The sequence below is a fragment of the Lytechinus variegatus genome, chromosome 16, assembly GCF_018143015.1.
Source record: "Lytechinus variegatus isolate NC3 chromosome 16, Lvar_3.0, whole genome shotgun sequence".
Classification (NCBI taxonomy): Eukaryota; Metazoa; Echinodermata; class Echinoidea; order Temnopleuroida; family Toxopneustidae; genus Lytechinus; species Lytechinus variegatus.
Window position 1 is genome coordinate 11,495,180 of NC_054755.1, and position 26,073 is coordinate 11,521,252.

General features: G+C 35.3%; 1 protein-coding gene across 2 annotated transcripts in view; it reads right to left on the reverse strand.

The window, feature by feature from the left end:
* Window positions 1-9,105: 9,105 nt before the first annotated feature.
* The window catches only part of LOC121429816 (ras-related protein Rac1-like), a 50,274-nt gene continuing 33,306 nt past the window's right edge, over window positions 9,106-26,073 (reverse strand). For both annotated transcript variants that reach the window (XM_041627055.1, XM_041627056.1), the window contains exons 3-8: window positions 24,521-24,554; window positions 23,559-23,694; window positions 21,020-21,134; window positions 18,503-18,620; window positions 16,937-17,097; window positions 9,106-16,144 (exon numbers count right to left, since the gene is read on the reverse strand). In XM_041627055.1, coding sequence (XP_041482989.1) covers window positions 16,064-16,144; window positions 16,937-17,097; window positions 18,503-18,620; window positions 21,020-21,134; window positions 23,559-23,694; window positions 24,521-24,533 — 624 coding nt within the window. In that variant the 5' untranslated portion in view covers window positions 24,534-24,554 and the 3' untranslated portion in view covers window positions 9,106-16,063. The remainder of the gene's footprint in view (window positions 16,145-16,936; window positions 17,098-18,502; window positions 18,621-21,019; window positions 21,135-23,558; window positions 23,695-24,520; window positions 24,555-26,073) is intronic.

The window sequence follows — 26,073 nt, forward strand, 5'->3', positions numbered from 1 at the left end:
TTGAGGCATGAGACCATGGGCATTGCTCGATGTGTTTATGGTAAAGAAGGAAATTATTTTATCAGGTATTTATATTTATCCTCTACTCTTCTCTGTATCACATACCGTGTACATACTATTCATTATACAGAATGAGAACAACAAAAAAAAATACGAAAAAAAACATGAACTAACGGGTGCCTATCAACTACTATTATGAACTATGAACGAATCATAGTTTCATGATGTTTGTACAGAATTATGCAGCTAATATTGACATATGTACGTACTCCTATGCAGCGTTTCAATGGTGTTTGAGAAAGGAGGATATATTTGTTGTTTTTTTAGATACTTTTTGAAGGTTTCTTTGTGCTGTAGCTCCAGATATGAAAATCTGGTGTTGATCTATCGAGCATATTTAATAGATTTCATCCATTGTGCTATTATTTGATATTGTACAACGCCTACTTAGCTAGTTGTACGCGATCAAATGGGAGGCTGAACGTCACACATTCGTACCGTTGCACACACAAGACGTACCATCCAAAATGTACCATTGCACGGCTTTAGGAGGTGACGTCACAATGCGATTTCATTGAATAAGGTGACAATGCGCGTACAGCCCGCTGGCTAAATGCGCAATGCTGTCCAAGATCATGTGCGCTTGTGGGCCCGGCTTGTGGGATTTTGCTTTTTGCTTTCAATATTTTTGCTCCCTTTTCATAGATTACTGGAGGGAAAAACTCTTGTTTTTTTTCATATTTTCGGTAGATTCCGAGGCGTTGTACAACACTAATAGCGAATATTCTTATTCGTGCAATGGTGCGAGATTTCGCATTCGGTGAAAGAAAGAAACGCTCTATTCAACTCGGCTAACGCCTCGTTGAATAGAGCAACTTTCTTTCACCTCATGCGAAATCTCGCACCATCGCACTCATGCCTATTCGCTATTTGTATACTGTTCTGCGCTAGGCTTTGCGCTTCTGAAAGAGCAAATACCAGTCATCGCATTCTTGCATTAACTCTGTCATGTTATGGACCCCATAGCACAGAGGTTTGCAAATCAGTCACACAGAGATCATAGCCAATCAAGATCATTGTTCTATGCACATACTTTTCAAAATACTCAATATTGACCAATCAGAATCGTCATTGGAAATTTGCGATGATTGCAAATCATTTTGTGACCGGGACCAGTAATTCTAAGCAGTGGCATCAATGATCACCGCACAATGAAATCATTTTCATCCTGTTTATAATTTTATTTTGATTTCAATTTGGTAGATTGTTGGACTTTTTTCACAGGTTGGAAAAGAATTGTGATAGCATGCAACAGAGAGTTTCTTTGTCCAGTCATTGGGCACGAAATGAAACTGAAGTCTTTGAATTTATCCACTTCGCATTTGATTGTAGTTAATGAAATAACGATATGATGTTTTTGACCCAAATTTAGTGTTACCTTTTTCAGGTGATTTTGCATATATGCAATATTTCATTGAATCAATGTTTCTTCACTCGTATTTGGTAAGATGATTATCTCATGCTAGTAATTATGTCATGAATTTAAACAGTTATGATATTGGTTTCACCTGTCACCGCCAGTTTTGCTTGAGATTCTGCAACCAACACCTGATGCTGATATTGTGCTTGCATCATCATTAGGTGCAAGGTGTACTTCTTGGTGTTTTTCCTACCTGCCATGGCCAGATTGGTTTGTGATTCTGCACTCAACACCAGTGTCAATATTGTGCTAGTGTCATCATTTGGTGTAAGGTGTACTTTCAGTTTCAGGTGTGTATGCTCACCTGTCTGGACCAGATTTAGTTGTGATTGTGCTCCATTGTGACTACCAGTATTGTTCTGGTGCCATTATTTGGTGTTAGGTGTAGGTGTTACTTTATAATATGATTATCTGTATAAAAAGCTTATGTGGCTTTTCCACCCACTTAACACCGAACACACAAAAATATGAAGCCATACTGTGCAAAGCAAATTATGGGGTGCTTTATGAAAACTATAGTTGGTAGAATATGGTTCAGCAACTCACTTTATAACAGAAAATTTCCAGCATAAACTAAAAATATGCATAATAGATCACTTTCAAATTTACAAAAAAATGGCTATCCATAAGAGATCAACTAAATGTAGGCTACAATATTTCTTTTATGTTTTGGTTGAAATGTACATTACGTCATCTGCTTATTTTTATGATATCTTTGGTTTTGTTTATGTAAATACTGAAAGTAAATATGGTGAGGTTTATACGTACCATATTGGTACACTTATCTCAGGGAAACTAATACTAAAATGTTACAGTTGTCTAAAAAAAATGTTTGTTCTATATGAATTTTGTTTAAGGGCTATCGGTAAGAGATGTAGTATGTAGTGTTCTGTAAAAATGAAGAAAAAAGTAGATAAATGAGGACAAAAGAAAATGTCTGGTATCTGGACTCACTCATTTAAAGTTTGCGGTTGTGTAAATTTGGTTTTGGTTGCATTTTCTACATTGTTCGTGGTCAATTACAGATGGTAAATATTAAGGTAGCAAATCATTTTTTTTTCAGAAAGGAGTTCATTTATATCATGCTCGACCCACTACAGGTATTAAAGGTAAATGGGGACCTGTAGGAATTCATTCTGTGAAATGAAGAGCATGTACATTAGTAGCTGCTCTGCTAAAGCCAGGGTAATTATGCTTCATTGCTATTGAGCGCTTAAGACTTTTGAAAAAGTCAATGAAGTGTTTGACATTATCATAATGTGGAGTGATAAGTGATTGTTGGTTTCCCACAATCAGTTTGGTTTGACGTTTTGAGTAAAAGCCAAACCAGTATCACAAGATACCCATGACACAACTACGAATCTGTCAAATGCCTACTGGAAAAATTAGAAAGCTTAGCTTGCAGTTGCATCAGGTTCTCACATAAGTTTTCAAAAAGTGATTGAGAACTTCGAACAGCTTGGTTTACCGTGTTTCATTGTCAATATCAATTTTTAAAAAACTTTGTAAATCCAGAATTGGATTGCAGATATAATAATATAATAATAATAATAATAATATGTCCATTTATATAGCGCAGTTACTATGTGCATATACTCAACTGCGCTTTGATACTTGATATCATATTATCAGATAGTATGCAGAGGAATGTCGATTTGGTGTAAAGATTCAATGAGGAACATATTATTCAGGGTATTGAAGTGTCTGAAATTGCTCTCATTTTTACAGTATTTTTTTGTTGCTTTTTCATCTACCTCCCGTATTGATTTTGCTTGGAGGAAAAAAGGGGCAGCCACCTCTTTTTTTTATTCCGTGCTTTTGAAGAATTCCGTTGTCAAGGAGTAGATTGGTGTTGTTTTTCTTTTAATAGAGTACAGAGGTACAAATGTTTTTTGTTCCCCGAAATTTGTAAAAATGGGTAGTTTTGTGATCAAATGGGGTTTAAGCTTTGGATTTTGACTTCATAGGTCAATTGCTTGCATGGTTTAAAAGTATACATCTTGCATACACCATGCATGATTTTAATTTGTTTGTTTTTTGAGAAATACCTCAAGACATTAGCCAACCAAACGGCATGTTGTCAAAAATGTTCCTTCAATTGTAATTCAAGAATATTCCCAAAATCAACCGTAATCGGATGTTGAAATTCTGTTGCAATCGAACGCAACTCAACTACAAATTCGCATTTAATCAAAGGAAATGAGTGTGAATTTTAGACTTATGATTGAATTAAAACTGATTGAAAGTTTCTTGCATTGATTATACCAAGCTATAAGGACAGCACGTCTTACAAAGTCTTGAAAGCAATGTGTGGTCAAATTACTTCATATATGAGAGGGGAAAAGATAACACAACACTTTACATATATTGCACTTTTTAAATGACTTTTCAGTCACCATTTTAATGTAATTTTCTGAAACGCAATCCTAATAATCAAGTATTGAGGGTTTAATTTTGCAAGATCAATTATATTAATTCATCTCTAACCTCTCGCACAATTTGCAAAAAAATATATAATTATCTTTTTGTCAAACCACTTTTCACTGTACAAATATCTATTACCATGTTTAGCCCAGTAATTTAGGCTGTTTTGCGGGGAGATGGATTTGTTTTATCTTTTGGGGGAAAACGTCCTTTATTTATTTGCGGTATTACAGATCTTCGATAATCGATCAATTTCCATTGGAACCTTCTGCAATTTCCTGCCTCATAACATTGTATTTATTACAAGGCACCTCATGCACGTTTCTTGCAATGCTGGTCGAATGTTTGAATGTAGTCTTAATAGCTCTTGTTCATATATTTATATTGAATTGCAACAAACTTGGTATACCTGCACTTTTGTATTTACTTGTGATATTGCAGTTTTGAGTTTATTGCACTTGTTTGGTTATATTTTTGTACGAGTAGTGTACATGGAAATTAAGTTTTGATGAGTATGCTTATTGGTTCTATCGTGTTTTTTGTTTAAGCCATAAAAGAGTTAAGTTGTGTTTATGAAAGGTGACTTTCTGCCTCAATGTCTGTCAGGATGTTATAGTCTTTGTACCAGACCCTGATATGGATCATTTGAATTTTGTTTGTATAGTTGGATGAGAATTTGTTAAAAAGCTATCTCAGTATTTTTGCACAAAGTCATTTTCATTGATTAATTTTGGTTTTATTAAAAGAAAATGAGATATGAAAGTTCAATATTATTATTATAGGATGATTGTGTAATATCACAAAACTTGTGTAGTGTACATTAGGTTTTAGCATGGGCATATAACATACAAATCACTGAATATAATGAAATATGACCAGATGGTTGAATTCTAAAGCCTTTGTTCACTACTGATAATACATCCCCCCCAAAAAAAAAAAAAAAAGTTATACTTTGAAATACATTTTGGAATTATACCTTACTGTGTCAAGGGAAAATACATATTGGCTTGAATTTCAAAGCTCTTTATATTTCTTCTGAATAAATCAATGTGTGCTAGGATATGGAAGGGTATATGTTTGCTTGTTATTTTGATATTAAAAAAAAAGAACTGCATCATGATTGTATAAGAGGCACTGAGAAGCGCTATGATTTTTTTTCGTGGGATTTTTCTTAACTATATTTTTGCATCTTATTTCTCATCTCAAAAGGAGACTTGATCTGTTCTTCTTGTGACAATAATGACCCATCATGTTAGATCTTTTAACATGGAAGTAAGCGTTGGCTCATTTCATCTTTTGTTTTCCATCCAGGCTAGAGTTAGCATAAGGGATCCATTTCAAATCTATGATGGTGTTTTAATTTTCAATAGATAACCAGACATACATTGATTGTGAAAGTTGTGTCGTGAATCGTTTTCAAAATTTATAACTGTAAAAACAATCACCGATACAGTTGAAGGGACTTCTGCTTGATCTTGAAGAAGTAATCTGGAACAAATTTTCTAATAGCGAGACATGATGTTTTAAAAGTAACAATGACGGTTATTACAAACCGATATCCCTTATCAAAGTGAGAATGATATTGCTTTAACTTCTAGTAGTCATTACTTTGTAGGTGCTTGCACACTTTTAATGAAGCAGGCGCTTGCAAAATGTATGCTTATAAAGTCTATGAATCATTTCCTGGTACAGAATGTGTTCTTCTATGTTCACATTTTGTTTTAACTTTCTAATATTGAATGCAAGAGAATTGTATCCGATATTCCTATTGTAAAGTAACTCAGTGCTATTTCTTCTTTGTCTTGTTATGAACATTTTCACACATCCAGTCAACAGTAGTCTTGCATCAAGTCAAGTATGATGTCTATTTTTAACGTTCGTACTTGACGAGTTGACGATTTCAAATCTATACACTATGTGTATATTATGAATATATATATATATATATGAATATATTTATATTATGTATGCTCTTTCAACCAACCATCGATTAAGAGGAGAAATTCACTTTTAACACCATGATGGGTAGATATCCTCTATCTTCCGGTGTTAAATCTGGTGTTAGTGCTATGCTTTGTAGTGGAGATTATTTTTAGTGTGATTAACATTTGAATGACATACGAACTCCTGTTCTGTAGTATACGTATGAGCCCCATAGCAATACACTATTTGTACACTTAATCGGTAATATGTTGATGGATTATATATAATTATGTTTAGTCAGAGATTAAAGGTCCCATGACATTTGCTCCGGCGACAATTGCTCTGCTCTGAATTCCCCATGCTAATCGAATGAGCAACTTCAACCCTGGGTTTAACATTGTACCCTACCCTTAACCTATCCCTGAACTTTTAACATAAAACCCTATTGCTACCCTAATCCTATATCTTAGAAGAAATGAAGCCTGGAGCAATTGTCGCAAGATTATATGTCATGTCACCAATTATAGAGTATGTATTCATGTGTTTCCCTTTTTGTCTACCATTTTTCATCAATTTGGAACTATTATGATTATAATGATAATAATGGTATATTTATACAGGGTAGCCACTTCAGTTCGGAAAACTGTTCTCCCAGTGGGCCCTACTATTATTACCCTGGCAAAGCTAGGCTACCTATTCCGGTGCACACAGCTTTTTGAGGAATTACTTCCTACCAGTACCCATTTATCTCACCCGGGTCGAGTGCAGCACACTGTGGATGAATTCCTTGCTGAAAGAAACTACGCCATGGCTGGGATTCGAACCCACGACTCTCTGTTTCAAAGTCTGGAGACTAATCCACTGGGCCACGACGCTCCATAGTTGGAGGTTAATGAAGGAATGATCACTTTGTGTTATAGGATACAGGTGTCATCTAATTTTTTTTTGTTTTAAGATTCAGAATATGATAATGAGATACTATCATAACTACTCCCCACACACACACATACCCACACTTTCCTGCATTCATTCATTCTTTACATCTCTTAAGATCAATTGGACAAGAAAAAGTTAGCGTACATGTAGTTGTATGTCCCTATCTCCTTCTAGTAATTTCAAATAGATGTTTTCTGAATATGTCAAGTAGAAGGCATTACCGGTAAGTACATAGACAGTCAGAAGTTATGTAACTTTCCTATTATTAAATGGATTATTTTCATATATGATTCAAATCACTTGATATGATATGCACATTCATTCGGCGAGTCATAGATTTCATTGGTCAAATTTATGATGCCATGGTGCTAAGTTATATGCATTTGTTTATTTTTTTGCAAGGTGGTTGGGAAAAATATTAAGAATCACAAGTGCATATAACCAGAAAGATGAATTAACCTTCATTTAGAATTACGCCCTTATTGCTCCAATGCACAGTGAGGTTTGCTACAATAGTACAAATCATATTTTAGGATCATTACCTTTCACAAACCCCCTTATGTTCCTCAAAATATACTGCCAACATACAAGAATGCATTACTACCCTAGTTCTTAGGTCCTTCTGGCAGGCAGCTGGACGTGTCACAATTTTGATGAAAAATGGTAGACAGGAACATGTGTAGAAAACATGATTCGTACTCTATGATCTTACTATTGAATGCTTCATTCGTGTTATGTATATAACTTCTTTTTTTTAACCTGTTAGAGGCAGAAGGGTGTTAAGAGGTTTGATTTCTTGCAGATCCAATACCCTTCTGTTGTTCAACAGGTCTTTTTGTGTGTAGAAGAGGGAGTACTAATATTCTTTAACAAATACTGAGAACATAAACATTGTTCACGTTGGAAATGTCATTTATGTACAAAATATGATGTATTATATCCAATTTTTTCATTATGTAATAAAATACTAAAAACAAACTTTTGGTTAATGTATCTTGTATTCATCTTGATCTATCTACATGTATATCATCAGTTGATGTTTCCGGTTCTCTTTTTGAATTTATGATCAGTTAGCCGAATTGTGATCCACTTTTATATTTGTTAAATTTCCTACCAGTTGATGATAATGATACCAATGGGGTAAATTTTACAGGAGAGCACACACCATTCAAAGACACTCATGGCATCAGCCCAGCAACAGTTCTCTTGTATATAATAATGCTATAAATATAGACAAAATCTTTGTTATCCCATAGATATTATGGTCCGTATTCTGAAGTTGGGTTTAACTTAAACTCAGGTTTAAAATTGTGGTTTAAGTATGAAGAGCCAATTGCTACATAAATCACTAACAGTAAAGATATCATACTTCAGCTCATTTGGCTCTCAAATCATTCATAATTGTCTGGAAAGTATAAAAAGATTTTTGTCTTCACCATCGATTAATCAGGAAAGAGCACAGTAAACATAAGAAACATACAACTTAATAAAAAAATTGATACTTTTGGCTTTCCATACTTAAACTACAACTTTAAACCTGAGTTTAAGTTAAACCCGACTTCAGAATATGGACCTTAAAGTCTATCCCATGGAGATTGTATGTCCATCCAAACTTAAATTGTTCAAAATTTGATGAAATGGTGCCTTAGAGTCAGAGGAGGTGAAGGCACTAAATATTTTCTGCCATCAAGTTTGAGATGGCGCTCTTCATAGTTAGAGAACCTGGTACTCTATCACAGTCAAAGTCAGCAAAAAATAATCTTCCTTCAAAGGTGATCCGCCCACTTGGCAGCGAGGTCAATCTGTCATACTAGACAGACATTTTCAAGTTCTGGGAAAGACGAAATTGGTTGCTATAGTTTCCTGTTCATATGCAAATCAGAAAGTATGAAAGACCTACAACAGCATATTCATAAGTCTAGTCTAGTTTGGCCGCTCGTGAGAGAGCAGCTACTTTTCTTAAAGCCTGACATAGAGGGAGGCTCACAAAAGTCACGTTATTCCCACTCCCCCCCCCCCTGTGTCCTCCAGTGGACGGATGGGGGGAAGAGGGGGCTTGTTAGGCCTTCTTCTTCAACCTCTATCTTTTTGTTCTATATCCCCCTCCCCCTTAGCGTACACCTTGATATGCCAGTCAAGATTTAGTTCTGTAGAACCTGTTTAAAAGAAATGCATGACACCTGTTCATAAAATAGGTCAATTATTACCTGAAGAATATGCCTCCCTCCCCCCCCTCTCTCTCTCCCTTGGCCCCCGCCCCCCCCCCCCCCCCCCTTTCCTCTCCATCAAATATTCAAACAAGAAAATCACACAAACATGACAGAGATACCACTCCCACTAAGTATGATTTTCATAATTGAATTCCTGCATTAAAGACCAGGCATTTTATTAACATATTCATCATCAATTATCAACATACATAATTAAAACATCAGCCACACTTTTCTTGCTACATATAATTCCTCCACTGCCAAAAATAATAATCATAACTATAACGTGCCCATCACCTTACAATTTTAATCTGATTTTGTTTTTCTTCATAAAACGGTTGGAGGCATACAAAAAAGAACGAGAATGTCACACAAAGCACCAATATTCAGTTTAGTGCATATCGTATGACTACATTTCCCCAGTCTTTAACTCTGTATTATATACAAGAATAGATTACAATACAATACACATTATACACACTTTACAAATCATTTCATCACGTTGTTATATCATTCAAGGAGAGTATTTGGTCGATTCGGAAACGTATTAGTAATACTAGTAGCATTTTAGAATCCTTAATTCCAAGATTACCACACAAGCTTTTTTGACTGAATTCGCTATGATGAGCAAAGCCAGAAACACACATGTAACGGTCAGGGATGAAACATTTGTGTTTTTGTAACATGTCGGACCAAGATATACAACTTCTTTGGAAAGCCAACAATGATATAATTCATTTACATACAGGTTGCTGTGCATTTAATAGTCATATCTACAACTGAAAATATCTGTTTGACTAGAGAATTTGGCTTAGACATATATAACACTTGCTTTTCATAATCTGGCCTGAAAAGAATATTGCTTTGACCTAGGCAAATATCGGACTTGTGAAAAGGCTGACTAATGCAAGAGTATCTGTACATGGTATAATGAAAGAATGCCTATGTTTAAGCATCATACACCCTCTTGACAAATAATGAATATACAATATTCATGCATCATTTTTTTTTCCTTTTAAAAGAGGGGTAACAAGTTCTATTTCTAGATGAATTGTGACATCTCTGGCCTTCCATAGAAGTATCTGCATTGATTTTACAGATCTCCTTTTAAGACAGGTTCCACATACCATGGGTCCAGTTTCATAAAACTTGTGTAACAGCAACATAAAAACTGTTACAAGCTACTGAAAGCATGACATTTCATTGGCTGGTTGCGAATTGGTCAGTGAAATTTTGCACTTGTTGTTGATCTCAAGTTTCATGGAACAGCACCAACCCAGATTTTGCAGAATCCACCTTTGTGAATGCGGGCCAAAGAGTCAAGACTGGTTTAGATGAATTAGGGTTAGACCGTGTGGGACGAAACCAAACAAAAAATAGACGGTGTAGTCGCAGACCCAGGGGCAATTTATGGGTGAGGTTTCCTTCTCTTCATCTTTCACTCAAACCAAACAGAAATCATCAATCGCTGGGTGCTATTCTGATAATTAAAACCTAGGTTCAACCATTATCTAAGCTAGAATTTCAATCCACATTTCTATGAAATGCCGAGCTTCATAATATTCCTTGCATATTCATGGCAATTATAATAAATCAATTAAAATTCATTAAAATTCACATTTTTCCTATTCTTTCTATTTCACAACTCAATTAAATCTTTTGACAACTATTTGAAAGCAGGATCAGAATCATTTTTTCTTGGTAAACAGGTTGAGAACTGGCATTCCATAAAAGTGTGGTCAAAGTTAAGCTAGACTTAAGGCTTGGTCCCACTGCACTTACGGATGCAGATAGGATGTATCCATTGTGGACTTTTTGCATACGTGTTTCATACGCTCTATATCTATCGAGCATCCGCACACTGTTATTTCATTGTTCGCCCATTTTGTCCATTGTCTGGAGCGGATGAAAATGGATAGAGCCACCCCTAAATTTTGCTTGTCCGCTGTATCCATTATGAATACGTTTTGTGTCCATCGGCCAGTGGGACCAGGCCTTCAACAAAAGCAAGGCTATCATAATATCATCCAATATGTTCAAACAGAAGAAAAAACTTGGGTGTCTGGCAGCACCATAACCTGCAATAGAGGCATTTTTCTAGAAAGGACTTTCAAACACAGGAGTACATTAATCAGCCAGTTCGGTAACCTGACATCTGACAAAAGCTCTTTGGTTTCAGGAACTAAAATGGCTTTAAAGAGGCCATCATCACCTTTCAATTTCAATGACCTATCATCTACTGAATTCTGTCGTTCCTACAGGTTCGTGCAGGGATCTCCAGCTTCCGCAGGAAATGAATTGATCGCAAAACACAGACCCCATGTCGTAGCTTTGCAGAAGAACACGTTAAAAACCTAATAATTTAAAGAATGTAAACTTTACAAAATATTCACTAAATATACACAGTGCAGATTACAGCAGATACAATGTAAATTGCTACTTAATTAATCAAGATAATGAGAGAATAGACAGATTCCAGCACGTTTCACTACTGTCAGATTTGTGATATCTAGAGCCTGTTGCGGACAGAGTTGCAATCAGACGCGACTCAAAAAAATCAGAGTATCTTGATCTTGAACCAAAATTTATAGATTTTTCAGGTGCATTTAAATGTAACTTCTGCAGCGGGATCCAGCATACATATTTTCCAAATATTCAAACCAAATGAGTCAGATTTATGAAATGTCACATTTGTTTATACCTGGCGCTACTACCTTGGTGTATCCAGTCCCACCATTCTTGTTAAATATCATTCATACCAATGACTTTTAACAATAAAACTCATCTATCATTTTATTAAACACATGACTGGCATAACTTATCTCCTAAAGAAATTTAGATACTACGTAAACAAAAAGAAATATATGGAAGAACAGGCGTGATTTTTATAGAAAAGAAACACAATTTAGCAAATTATTATAAAAGAACTAAAAATATACAAAACGTTTGCCTCCTAATAAGCAACAGAAAAGAGGAAACTGTAAATTGGAGAACAAAAAGAAAGCTACGTCTTCTTAAGAAAAAAAGAGAAAAAAAGGAATGGATTCTATGGTGCGAACTAATGGAAATTTTCAGGTAGTTACTTCCAAAATGAAGAGAATTTTTTTCAGGTAGAAACTTACAAAACAAAGAGATAACTCCATAACACAAAAAGCACTACTGAGTGCATCCTGGAAAAAAGAAGCCATAATTTTCCATTATTTTTTTTCTGCATAGGCTATTGATTTATAGATTCATGACATTTCATTTACAACACTATGAAGCTCAGTTATTCACTTTCGTGTTTGATACCTCTGATATGAAAGGGACACACACAGACGAGCAAGTAGAGTTTGAGATTTCAACTTCAAAATAAAAAATGGATCGAGATTAATCTGGACATACAATGACATACAGCATAAGAAACAGATGAGCAATTGACATTTCTTTTCATGCTCATTGTATATTTCCTACATGTATATTTCCTGTAATCTCTGAGTAAAAATGAGTACAGATTCAAAAAAATGAGTTTTTGTACAAATTGTTTCCAACACGCATTGTTCGCTGATTATTTGGTCTCTTATCTCTTGATATTATCTGAAAACAAAATGTCTGAAGCACTGAAAATTGATCTTACTTTTTTCAGCATGTAAGAAAATTAATGGAAATGTATTTTGATGTCAAGCTTACAAAGAGTTGGAGAACAAAGCTCAAAGATTGGTCAAAATTTGTGGAAAAGAAAGGTCTTATATCTTTTCCATCCTTTTTCTTCTTCTAACAAAGAGTTCTACTGCAATAATTTTTAATTTATGACTGCATTGTTTGCCATACTCTTGGTTGAAGCAAATTCAATGACACATTTATGGGCCACATAACATAAATTTCAGCGCTTGATCTTAAGACTATTTCTATGATTTATTAAATTTATCATTATGTGGATTAAGCATACAAATCATGTCAACAACCAAAATGATTACCGTAACTTTTGTTTTACCTGCCATCGGAATAATTATAAAATAAGTAACTATTTAATATAAAATAACTCTAATATCTATCCTGTTATCTTTACATAACATCACTATATTACAGCATGTGTGGCCTTGCAGTTACACACATCATCGCTGGGCATGTATCTCAAACTTTGAAAGAATTCAAGGTAGCTCGGAATAAGCTTCTTCATGGCAATGTTGGCAACATCATATTGTCTAAAAACAGTTTCCTAATTCCTGTGAAGAACTTGTTCTTGGCAAAAGAAGGTTGTCGCTTTACTGTATGTTTACCTCTAAGATCAAGCTTTTTCTGCACTGTCCTTTAAAATATTTTACATTTTGAGATACTGATATAAGGTTTCAATGCCCAAGCAATGATATGAAGTTATGAACACCCAAAAAGTGGGTTCCAGACATAACTATAACCTTGATGACATAAAATCCATAACATCGAAATTTATAAATCCATTGGAAATCTGACATTTCTTTACGTGCCAGTACAAAACAAGACGATACAAAAATCATATCACTATTCCTGTGCCTGCACAACGAAATTCAAATGAAGTATTATAGGAAATGGACTCAATTCTTTGGACATTCCAAGAATATAATTACAAATTAATACTATTTTCATTGAAGAATGCATATCAAATTCACAATTCACACTGAAACAAAGTACAGGAAAATACTTGAAACAATTAACCACAGACACATCTCGTATCAACATTCGAGTGGAAACACATCCACCATAATTTTCAATCTAAACCAACAGGCACATCAGCATAACTTTTCAATTATTATTCCATTTCTTCTTTGTACTACATCCCCCTCCCATCCTAAGATTGGATTACGCTAAAAAATATATCAATTCTGTTTGTAATGGGATTCATTTCATGCCTCATTCCACCCCCCCCCCCCCCCTCAATCAATCCATTTAATTTGAATTTGAAGGGCATGAACTTAATATGAATGTGCATACTAATCATGCAAAAAAAACTTTAAAATAACGTAACTTTTTAGATTAACATCCAATTACATTGAAAGTTTCAGATACCCATGTTTTTTTTTTCTCCATCAATTTTTTTTTCCAGTTGAGGTGGATTTTGGATTTAATATAGAGCAGCCTTTCCTGGACAATTTCAAAGATACAAATGGCATGCAAAATTTTGTGATTTGTCCCTCGTTTTCAACCAACTGCTTTCAAAATATCAATACACAAGTTGTCGGAACACGAAAGTGAGAAATAACTAGAAAATAATTCGAAAATAAGATACGAGACAAGAGGGATACTGTAAGTATAGATATATATATACAATGAATATAAAATCAAGAGTTCAGGATTAATACAGATGGATATCACATGATTAACTAATACCAGTATTTCCTCAATGACAAATGATATTATAGTGACCATTTAACATTTAAAGGTGGAAAAAAAATCATGCATATCACTTTTTCTTTACAACAGATATATATATTTATATATATATAGATATTTATAAGTTAATTTAAAAATTATCTTTTTTGACTTGTGAAAACCATGGTGTTGAAAAATCAGGAATATTGGAGAGGTTTTGATGATCAATAACCTGTTATATGAGCAAAAGAGTATTTTCATCCTGTATAAATGCATAGCGAAGTAGAAAAGAATAGACCATTTCACACAATGAACAGTCCTATCCCCATATATGCAAAATTTTGTTGGAAAATCACTGTACACATATACAATAATGTTATTACAGTATTGGCAGGAGTGACATATTTATCTTAAATTACTGTGTGAGGCCTGGTCACACTGCCCGAACTTTGTTGAAGCGTTTCTTGAACAGTAGGGAGAGGAGGCCGAATTTTGACGACGCTCGTCACCGCGCACAAAATGAAAATCACCTGCTTTTTACTGCTCGACTTTCGAAGCGGTAGGAGGGACCATCAGCGGTGGCCGAGCATATACGGCGTTGCCTTAACGGGGGCCAGCTTCTGTTAAACGGTGGTGAACGGTGACGAGCGGTGATGAATATTTTTTCACCGCTCCAGCAAAGTTTTGGCGGTGCGACCAGGCCTTTAGGTGAGAATTTGAAGTTTGAGGTTGTACATTGTGCCCATACACCAGCATACCAACCATTCCAACAATCATCATTCTGATATCAGTGGGCCATATAAATGGGCCATGTTACACCAAAGTTCTTCCATCAATCATAAATATGACAGAGGTCAATCTAGACTTCATGATAACCACTATCAACCAATCAGAATTATTGGATGGAATTTGCAAAATCAATGACAACTTTTGTGTGACTGGGTCCTGGTTAGAAATAGAACCCTGACGTGATGATGTATGGACCGATACAAACCAATCAGAATTATTGAATGGAATTTGCAATCAATCCCAACTTTTTTTTTACTGGGCCCTGGTTGGCGATAGAACTCTCAACTTGATGATGTATGGACCGTTGTCAGTTTAACACTACTGCTACTCATTGGAATACATAACAGTTGCTACATGTATAAACAAGTTTTAGCCTAAATACATCTGGTATGAATCTGCATCACCTCAAAGGCATTTGTTCTTATGGACTCTCCCCTGTAAACAAAAGATCAATCAGAGAGACTCCAACAAAGACATTTCAATTAATCTCGCCTCCTATGGTATTTCCCCAGAATAAAATTAAGATTAATAACACATTGTGCAATATCTGGTGTTCCACAAGGAAGCTCATGCTCCCCTTTATTAGTTTAAAGGTCATGGTGCAGGATTTGCCCCCATCTCCTTGCCATAGAGATGGAGCATATTAGTCAACACACCCAAGATGCTATAAATACAGCTAATTATTCTGAACATGAAGAAGAAAGAAGAGGCCTTCAAAAGTATCCATCTCCCATTTTAATGGAAGATAAGATATTTTTACAAAGTCCATACAAAGCCCTTCTTTCTTCTGCATACAAGTCCACCGCACAAAGTTTCCTTTCTTTTCTCGCTCCGTGTACGCACCATCGGCTTGCAGCAGAGAGATTAGATACAGAAGACGTGAAACGGAAGTGGACCACAGCTGTCATAGATGATGGAACGAAGGAAAAGATATGGACTGTACATAAGAATGCCACTAGAGGGCATGTTACTGGACTCAAATAATACGACACAGCGGTTTCTTGCCCGTCCTTGGCTTAGGAGGGTTCAGCACTGTCATAACAGCCTTTTCAAAGACCTGGAAGAGATAAAGAAAAAAAAAGGAAAATTAATGAATGTTCCAAGACATTGGCATGTCATTACATAATCATTGAAAATGAAAATTGATTTAAGTTTAATGTGGAACTGTTCACCTACTAAAAAATGTAAATTGTCAACACATTTTAATTGTTATGGACATCAATTAAGATGAGAGTGATCTTAAATCTTGTCACATCCCAATAAAACCCTAAGAAATTTTGAACTTAAATTAGACCTACACTGCATATACATGTACCTTGTCCCTTATTTTCTCTGGAATAATATTTCCTTCATGAGAGTCAGAGTCCTGAAAATGTCAATTAAATCTCCTAAAGTCACAGCATTTGATGTTGAGTGTATCAAAATGCCTAACCCAGAGAGGATTTATCTTATAAGCTACGGAGCTCTGACTAACTTTGGTTACTGATATTGGGTTTTAGAAAACAGGGCACTAATTCTTACATCTTTAAGGCCTTTCTGTGTTAATGCTGAGCATTCCATGTAGGCTATTGCATCAAGTTTCTTTGCATAATTATTCAATTAGCATAATTTCATCTCTTATGTCATATAGCCAGGATCATATCACTTATATCTTTAAGGCCTTTCTGTGTTAACGCTGAGCATTCCATGTAGGCTACTGCTCCTAATTTCTTTGCTTGATTACGGTAATTTTGATCTTTTACTACTTACATCTTTTAGGCCTTTCTATGTTAACGCTGAGCATTCCATGTAGGCTACTGCTCCTAATTTCTTTGCTTGATTACGGTAATTTTTATCTTTTACTACTTACATCTTTAAGGCCTTTCTGTGTTAACGCTGAGCATTCCATGTAGGCTACTGCTCCTAATTTCTTTGCTTCCCTCACTCCGTGTTCTTTCCTGAAGGGTAGCTTGCCCTTGTCTGCTGGGGCAATGATATGGTTAGGATCGTCCCTCAAATCAGTTTTGGTACCTGGAAGAGAGATTATATAAAGCACTTTATGATTAATGCTGATCATATAGTAATGTGATCTTAGTAAACAACTATCCAACCTTTGCAATAATATGAACCTCATTCCAAAAGGTATTTTAATCAAGTCAGAAATCTAGTGCCTTCTTGCAGGCATTATTCTCTGATGACTTCCTTTTGCTTGTAAGATTCATCCTGGTTGCCACAATTTCACTGTGTAGAGGACAGGAGTCTAGCACCCTCTTGTGGTCATGTGTTACGAGAAATTCTGCTTTTGCTTTATATTGGACAGTTACTTTTATTGAGATCACCTCATCATCAAGTGGAGTCCTCTTGTTCAGAGATCAGGTCTAGCGCCCTCTTGTGGGCATTACTTCTATAAATTGGGCGTTGTGGCGTGCGCCTGTAATCCAAGCTGTGGGGAAGCTACAAATTGATGCAGAGGTTCGAGCCCTGGTCACGTCTTTCAGATGGTGACGTTTAAAGGTCGGTCCCAGATGCAAATAATCATATCTGATTGATACACGACTGACAAAATCTCAAATACACACACTTCTGCTTTGCTAGAGAAAGATCTCTCAGAAGATGTAGCTTATCTCATGAATTGTGTCAATAATTATTTATTATTTGTTGACTCAACTAACACCCCATCATATTAAACCAGTTCTCACTAGCTTTATAAAAGTTCCTACCCCATCTAAAACATGTATGTGGTTGGGAAAGAATCTGCAAATAGTTTTTTAATACATCCAATTTGTTTTTAGACATACCAAGTCCCAGTGCTTTAAGATTTTAGAATCACAAAAATTATAAGAAATTAATTCTGTTTTGCTGTTAATAATCATATGTATAAAAGTGTTTGGTCAGAACGATTCAGCTGTCTTTTGTAAAATTTGGAATAAAAGGGCATCTGAAGAGCAATTCTCTGCAATGGACCTTTTTACTCTATCAAATCACCTAACCCAAGATTTATTTCTTTTGCACCTGAAATTGGCAACAGTTATTTATGATTTTCAATCATTTTTGTATATTGCAAATAAATCAAATATGGATTAAAAATAGTAAAAATGAATTTAGAAAAACCCAAACAAATCTACATATTACAGTTGTATATCTGCATTCAAATTGGCAACAGCTAATGATTTTTTTCTTCATTTTCATATATTGAAGAAGAAAAAAATATCAATTTAACTTGGTCAAAATGAATGAAAAAAAACAATAATTTGGATAAAGAAAAACTGCAAGAGTGACAGTAGAAGCAAACCTGAGAACTCAATTAGTATATTCATTTTTACAACAGCAAGAGTTTCCATTGAACATTTTTTGGTTAGTATTTTCTTGAAGAGTAAGAGAAAAAAAACGTATTGTGATGAGAATGCAAAATAACAACTAAAAATATTGAACTTACCGACTAAAATGAAAGGTATACCGGGTGCATGATGCTGTAATTCAGGTATCCATTTAGTTGCTACGTTTGCTTGTGATGCAACACCAACTACATTGTAACATACTAAGAATATATCTGTCTGTATTTGGGAAAGAAATGTTAAAAAGGGAACAAAGACAGGTTGTGGTAAGTATATATACCGTATATAATGCAGAAACAGGCATTTAAATCCAAGAAGCAATTAAGAATCTGCCCAATGATCTATCGCTAAAACAAAATTCAAAGGTACTTTGAAGTATTTCAATCATAAACAGTTTCACTTGACAATCCTCATATCCTGTGACAGCAGAAGGAGGATAAGGAATTGAGATTTTTAAGGAGTATGGACTGACTAAAGGCCAAATAGTATTTCATAAAAAAAAGCCAGTGATTTTTGTATAAGCTAATGCAAATCTTGTACATGTATGTGATTGGCTGAGAGTGAATTAGTCAGTGAAAACCAGTGAAATATCTTTTCATGACTCTCTCCCAAAATTTGACTTCCTATTGGGGTGCTTTAGAAATACAAACCAGAGCTTTTCTGCTATAACCTCTGTTTCACACTGCATTATGCAGAAATGCAATGTTCAATCAACCAACAACAAAAAACCCACCAAGATCTCACATCCTATCGACTAATTCTACTTACAAACCATATTGATGAATGACACTTGAAGTCATGCTCATCAATTATCTATCAGAGAGTGTTTTTTCACACCAGCATCCGACCATGACATTTGAAGCAAAGATTTCTTTGAGCTGATAGAGGTTGAAGAATTCGCTTCAATGATTAATAACCTCAGTTAATACCCTAATTAAGGCTATATTGTAGGCAAACTTTCCATCCATCTTTGACAGAACTTGTCTTCCCCTCAAATGATTAATTCAGTATTGCAAGGAATAAAATATTTGTACAATTTTTATCAACAACACTTTAAAAGAAGATGAACTAAACACTAAACTAAAAATTGAAAACACAAAAAACACAAAAATTCCCAACCAATATTTAATTTCATATATGAATTATCAAAATGAATATAGTCATATAAAATGGGGAAAAAAAGATGAGCATCAAAGACCTTTTAATATTCCACCCCTTATTTATTTGCATCTTACATTCGGCAATACCATACTAGAAATTGGTTTAAAAAAGAAGAAACTGTGGAGAAATAATGTTCAGGGAAATTGAACCTAATGCCCAAGTCACATCAGCGAACCTGACTCCACACCGACCGACAGTTTGCCATTAATAACAACATAATAGCATCTGTCGACCTGGAGTCGGGTTCATAGGTGTGACTGCAGGATGTATGGCATAGTAATTGCGTTAACGCTTCAGAGAATGCCAATTCCAAAGTAGATTCATATTTGTAAAAAAATTTGACCACTAGCTTAGAACTTTGAACTCTAACACTACCACAGTCACGCCAACGAAAACAACTCCAAACCACCCTGGCCCCGTAACGCAAAGGTTAACGATTAATAGCTAAATAAAATAGCATATCAAGACCATCCTTGCATGCGCATTTTGCTCAGTAGTTACGTGTTACGGGACCCTGACGGTTTGTCATTTGTATCAAAGCCACCTTTCATTGACAAATCATGGGGAAATCAAGGCTAATCTCAGAACAGAGAAGGGATTCAGGCCTTTCACTTGGCTGCATGCCTGGGGGTATTATGTAATAGATGCCGGCATGTCTGGGAGGTATACAGGAGAGCAATAGTTAGTGGACTAACCAACCAGAAGTAAACTGCATGTTTTCGCTTTGAAACATGTAACTTCACAGAGGTTATCTATTTTGGTTTAGCAATCAAGAGATCTGCTAAGAATCTAGAAATTGGGATTGCTGGAAACGAGAACTGCGACAACCCGAAGAAAATAACAATTACAAGTTTGGTCAAATTTGCACTGTCCGAACTTTTATTGCATTCGTCCAACGGGCTCTCATGACGGACGGATTATGCAAGTCAATCGACCTTTTGCAAATTTCGTATTGATTCAATATCCCCCATGATTTGTCAATGAAAGGTCGCTTTAATGTCATACCTTTGGTTGGTCTGAGTCAATAATGCTATTTTGGCTGTAGCATGAAACTGATATTGATGTCTTATTACTCATAGACATTACCTGGTGGATATTTCACAAAGCTGTTCGTAAGTTAAGAGCAACTTTAAAAACGACTGGTGAACCTTTCTTCCGTGCAAAATAATCACCAACGAACATGTAATGGTAAAACCATTTACCACAAAAAAAAAGAATCACTGGTCATTCCTAAAGTCGCTCTTAACTTACGAGCAGCTTTATGAAACATCCACCTAGTGGGTGTTTCATAAAGCTGTTGATGGTGATCCTTTCTTGTGGTTAATGATACACACCAAATTTTCATTGGTGTTGATTTAGCACCTAAGAAAGGATCACCAGTTATTTGTAAATTCGCTTAAACTTAAGAACAGCTTTATGAAAAAAAAACTTTATTGATGTTATTGCTATATTCATACCTGAGGATATGAGAGTGGTCTAAGTCTGTCGTAGTCTTCTTGCCCCGCCGTATCCCACAATCCTAGATTCACGTTCTGATCGCCGACTTTCATTAGCTGTGAAAAGTTATCAAACCTGATGAACAAGAAAGAAAAAGGTAGGTTTACAAAATGGTGATATGGATCCTAATCAAATGATTGACTGAAATCTATCATATATTTTTTATATCAGGAAAATGGCTGGTACATGACAAGTAGAATCCATTGATTTAGCATGGTTTTGAGATGAGGCTGGTTTATAAAAATGAAAAAAATCCACATCACAATCTATACACATGTTGCTTGGGCCATCAGAAATATTAAAAATATTTATTACCTATGAAACTGTCCAAACACCCTTGTCTTTGCGTCAGGCGTGTAAGAACCGTTCCACAGGTATCCTGTGCATTAATTCTTACTATTGCCCCGGGTGTTGTGCATTATTTGTATACTATTGACTCCTAAGATTCATCTTGAATGTACCGCAGAAATTGCACTGCATCATCATGACCAATTGCCTCAGACCAATTTGCAAGATTGCTAACATGAAAACATCTCCCTCTCTCTGTCTGTCTCTTTCTCTGTCCTTCTCTCTCTCTGTCTCTGCCTCTCCCCCTATTTCAATATTCATTCTAATTGTGTCTCTGTGTCTTATTCTCTCTTTCTTTCTATACACGTATATTGCGCCTCCCAATTCTCATGTTCCTTTGAATGGAATAGAAAGCAAACCTGATTCCTGTTTTCATTAGGAAACACCTCCTAAGTGCGATCAGAAAATGAAACCAGAATCAATCTCAACATCTTATCTATGAAATAAATCTCTCTCCATACACACTCCATGCCGGCAATCTACAAATATTACCCCTATCATGTTTCTTTCTCTTTCCTTTCTTTTTGTTCAATTTGTTGCCATGACATGATATTCTCAAACAGTGCCAGTGGTATAAATCAGGTACATGTATAATAATGTCTCAACATCAGAAATTCCCAAAAGGTACTTGTCATTTCATGGAATAGGTGTTGTTACAAGCAGGCAATCTACAAATATAACCACTATAAACATGTTTCTTTTTCTTTCATTTTGTTGTCATGACATGAAATTGCCAAGCTGTACTTTATGGAATGTCGGGTGTATCGATATTCTCAACATCAGAAATTCCCCAAAAGGTACTTGCCATTTCATGGAATATGCATTATTACAAGCAGGCAATATACAAATATAACCACTATAAACATGTTTCTTTTTCTTTCATTTTGTTGTCATGACATGAAATTGCCAAGCTGTACTTTATGGAATGTCAGGTGTATCGATATTTCCACATGAGAAATTCCCCCAAAATGTTCTTGTAATTTCATGGAATGGATGTTGCAATACACGTGTGTGTGCACCCGCCCCCCCCCCCCCTCCCTACCCCCGGGTAGTTTCTTTTGTAGAACCAAGGCATACAAGCACAAAATGGGGAGAGTTTCCTGAAACAAACCTAACAAATTCCTTGCATCTGATTGGCTCAGAGCAAACTCGTCAGTGAAAACCACTATTTGTTTTAAGAAAATGCTCCTTAGGTGTGGTGTAGTCTCTCCCTCTATTTCCCTCCTACTCTTTCTCATCACCCGGTTCAATTCACTGTCCCTTAGCAACCATACCCCCCTCAAAAATTTAAAAAATCTAGAAAAAAAATTGTAGAGTAATGCACCCTTGCCCCAATCTTTTCTTTTGCCTTCAACCCCCCCCCCCCCCCCCTTAAAACTCCTGGGTTCTGTAACACAAAGGTTTAGTGATAAATTGTATGCTTGATTTCACAATTGTCAATTGTAGTCAATGCAAGCAATCGTAGAAAAATGTTCCAAGATGATTGTTAAGTTTTGTGTCATGGGACCCAGGTGCGGCTACTGCCTTCTTAAAGGTCAAGTCCACCTCAGAAAAATGTTGATTTGAATAAATAGAGAAAAATTAAACTAGCATAATGCTGAAAATTTCATCAAAATTGGATGTGAAATAAGAAAGTTATGGCATTTTTAAGTTTTGCTTATTTTTCAAAAAACAGTGATATGCACAATTCAGTGTAATGCAAATGAGTCGGTCGATTATGTCCATCACTCACTACTTCTTTTGTTTTTTATTGTTTTAATTCTAAAATATTTCAGTTTTTACAGATTTGACAATAAGGACCAAATTGACTGAACCATATAGTATTAAACAATGCTAATTCCACATGTTTAGGGAGGAATTAATCACTATTTCACTTGACAATGGTGAGAAAATTAGAACATTTCATATAATAAAATACAAAAGAAATAGTGAGTGGATGATGTCATCAATCTCCTCATTTGCATACCGACCAGGACGTGCATATAACTGTTTAGTGAAATTAAGCGAAACTTTAAAATATTATAACTTTCCTATTTTACATCCAATTTTAATGAAATTTTCAGTGTTACGCTCGGATTTTTCTTTTTTCATTCATATCGGCATTTTGTTGAGGTGGACTTGTCCTTTAAGCAAGCCCCTAACTTCACTTACACTGTAGGAACATATTCTTTAGGGAATGCATTTCTTGTGTAGGACCAAAGCATACATGTCTTTCCGACGGCACCGTCTCCTACGACCACCAGCTTTACCGGCCTAGCATTGGAGCAGTTCAGCCCCTCTCCGTTACCTGAAACAAAATAAAAATATAAATAAAAACCATGGTCCTGAGACTCGAAAGTTTGCAAACAATTGCATAATTGGCAGTGACCAATATTCAGGTCAGTATTCCATGTGTCTTTTGTTAATTTGACTCAATTGCAACCAATGAGAATTGTGTCTTTTTTTAATGTGATAATTTATTTCCTGTTTTTAATAGCATAATGATCTTTCAACATATATTCCAATATATTTGGAAATACATGCATCTATTATGGAGTTTATTAGCTCATGCTTTGGTCACAAATACCTTTACGATCACTGTATAAACAATTCTTACACATTTCAATAAATGGTATGAAATCATTTGTAAGGTGTTCATTAAGGTTTTTGTGATCATAGCATAAGACAGACCTCAACTTTCTTGCTATTTGCTCATTGACAAGTTGTTGATCCCCACCCCTCCCCCCTGAATTGTCCATCTTGAATCTTTGGAAATCAGTTGTGCCCCTTCCAACTTCTGTTGTTGGTCCTAATAGCATTGTTTATGTAACCACTTTGTACAAAATATTTGTATTCCACATGAAAGTGACGATTCCAACCGCCACCCCCCCCCCCCACTCGTCCCCAATGGGTACATGTACATCAGACCACCCGCAAGCCTTTGTTCATTATTACATGGCCTTGTAGATGCAATCAGTAATTATTAATGATTATAACTTTTTGTGCATGCATTTTGCCATATATAATACAGTGAGATTAATTGTAAAATTGATAGTGTATTCGTTTATACAGGACAAAAGAAAAGTCTAAAATGAATTTCCAATTTTTTTTCTAGCATTTCCAATTTCTCTTACCTCCTGTGTCCATAAAATTGGCCTATTGGGTGACCTGAAAAATGAATAAAAAGAAAAACGAAACATTAATATTTATGTTATGAAACATGATATAGATAAATCACAAGCAGGTCATATAAATTAAAATACAGAGCACATGATTTAATAACACAATTAAAAACTTGATTATACTATCAAACAAAAAAAAACCGAGAAGGCTCATACATGTAACTAATCAATCATACCTTACATGTAGTTAAACACTGGTTTCACAAATGTGCATCGTATAGAAGTCAATTACATTAGGGGACAATAGAAACTATACATCAACCAATACTTGCACGATACGGTATCTCACAATTTCGCAAAATCTTAAATGGTGAGTTTGTACTGCGACTTGAGGGGTGTTGCAACAGAATATTTCCAATCAATAACACAAATTGTAAATATTATCTTACAAGTGACTGTTACAATTGGTTGATCAATTTTAGCTGTAGCAAAATCAGATTACACACTCCCTGTTTCAAGGAGCAGATTAGAAATCAATCATAAATTGCAATTAATTGCCAGACATGCGATTGATTTAAGGACAGAAAATAGACTTGCAATTGATCATATTATAGTTTCTTGCAACGCCCTATACCACAGACTCTATCATAAAACATATCTGTATGTATTCTCATTTACATGTATATTCTTTCCTCCCTTTCTCATTCAATTTGTCCTTACAGTTTTTACATCAAAGTGAAAGAGCCACATAATAAGAAATTGATTGTCTTTTTCTCAACAGAATGAATGAAGTCACACCATATTAATGTTAATGTGAAACTACCCACAGAGACTATTGTAATAAAAACCATTTGATATACCTGTAGGTACTGCATTGTAGGTATTATTTTTCATGTTTAATTCCACATGTGTTGAATTAAAAATTAAAAAAAAAAAACATATTTGTTTAATATAATTTTGTGACTCAATGAAATAATGGAGCAACTATTTTCATTGTTGTTTTGTGTGTGTGTGTTTTTAATCATCATTTTCTAATTGTGTTCAGGACTATACCATCTTAGAGATGTGGAGGTAAATTAGAGGTTCCAAGTCTTGTTTTTGAACCAGAGGGATGAGGGTTCAAATGCTACTCAAAGTGTCCATCCACACAGTGCTGCACTCAACCTAGGTAGGATCTAGTCTGCAGGCACAGACCCTGATTGAAACTTTGATCAGCAAGTGCGTCTCCAGGCAAAGACTAGCACATGTGAGAGGGCTTTCAGTACACAAAGCACGAGTAGGCTGCACATTCAGACCATTAACTCGAGTGAAGGGTTTGCACAGCAGACTAGGTAGGATAAAGGAATTTTCCTTGGTAAAGGATATACTGTAATTCTCAAATATACAGTGCCTGGTACATAATGTGCCTGATACATAATGTGGATGATTGATAGATTTTAATATTTGGCACATTAAGTGCAAAGGTTAACATGGATCACATATTTGGAAAGATTTGTTTTTCAATACATGAGTTAATGCATAGTTTCAGCATTTTCACACAAGCAAACTATTTGCTCAATTTCAAA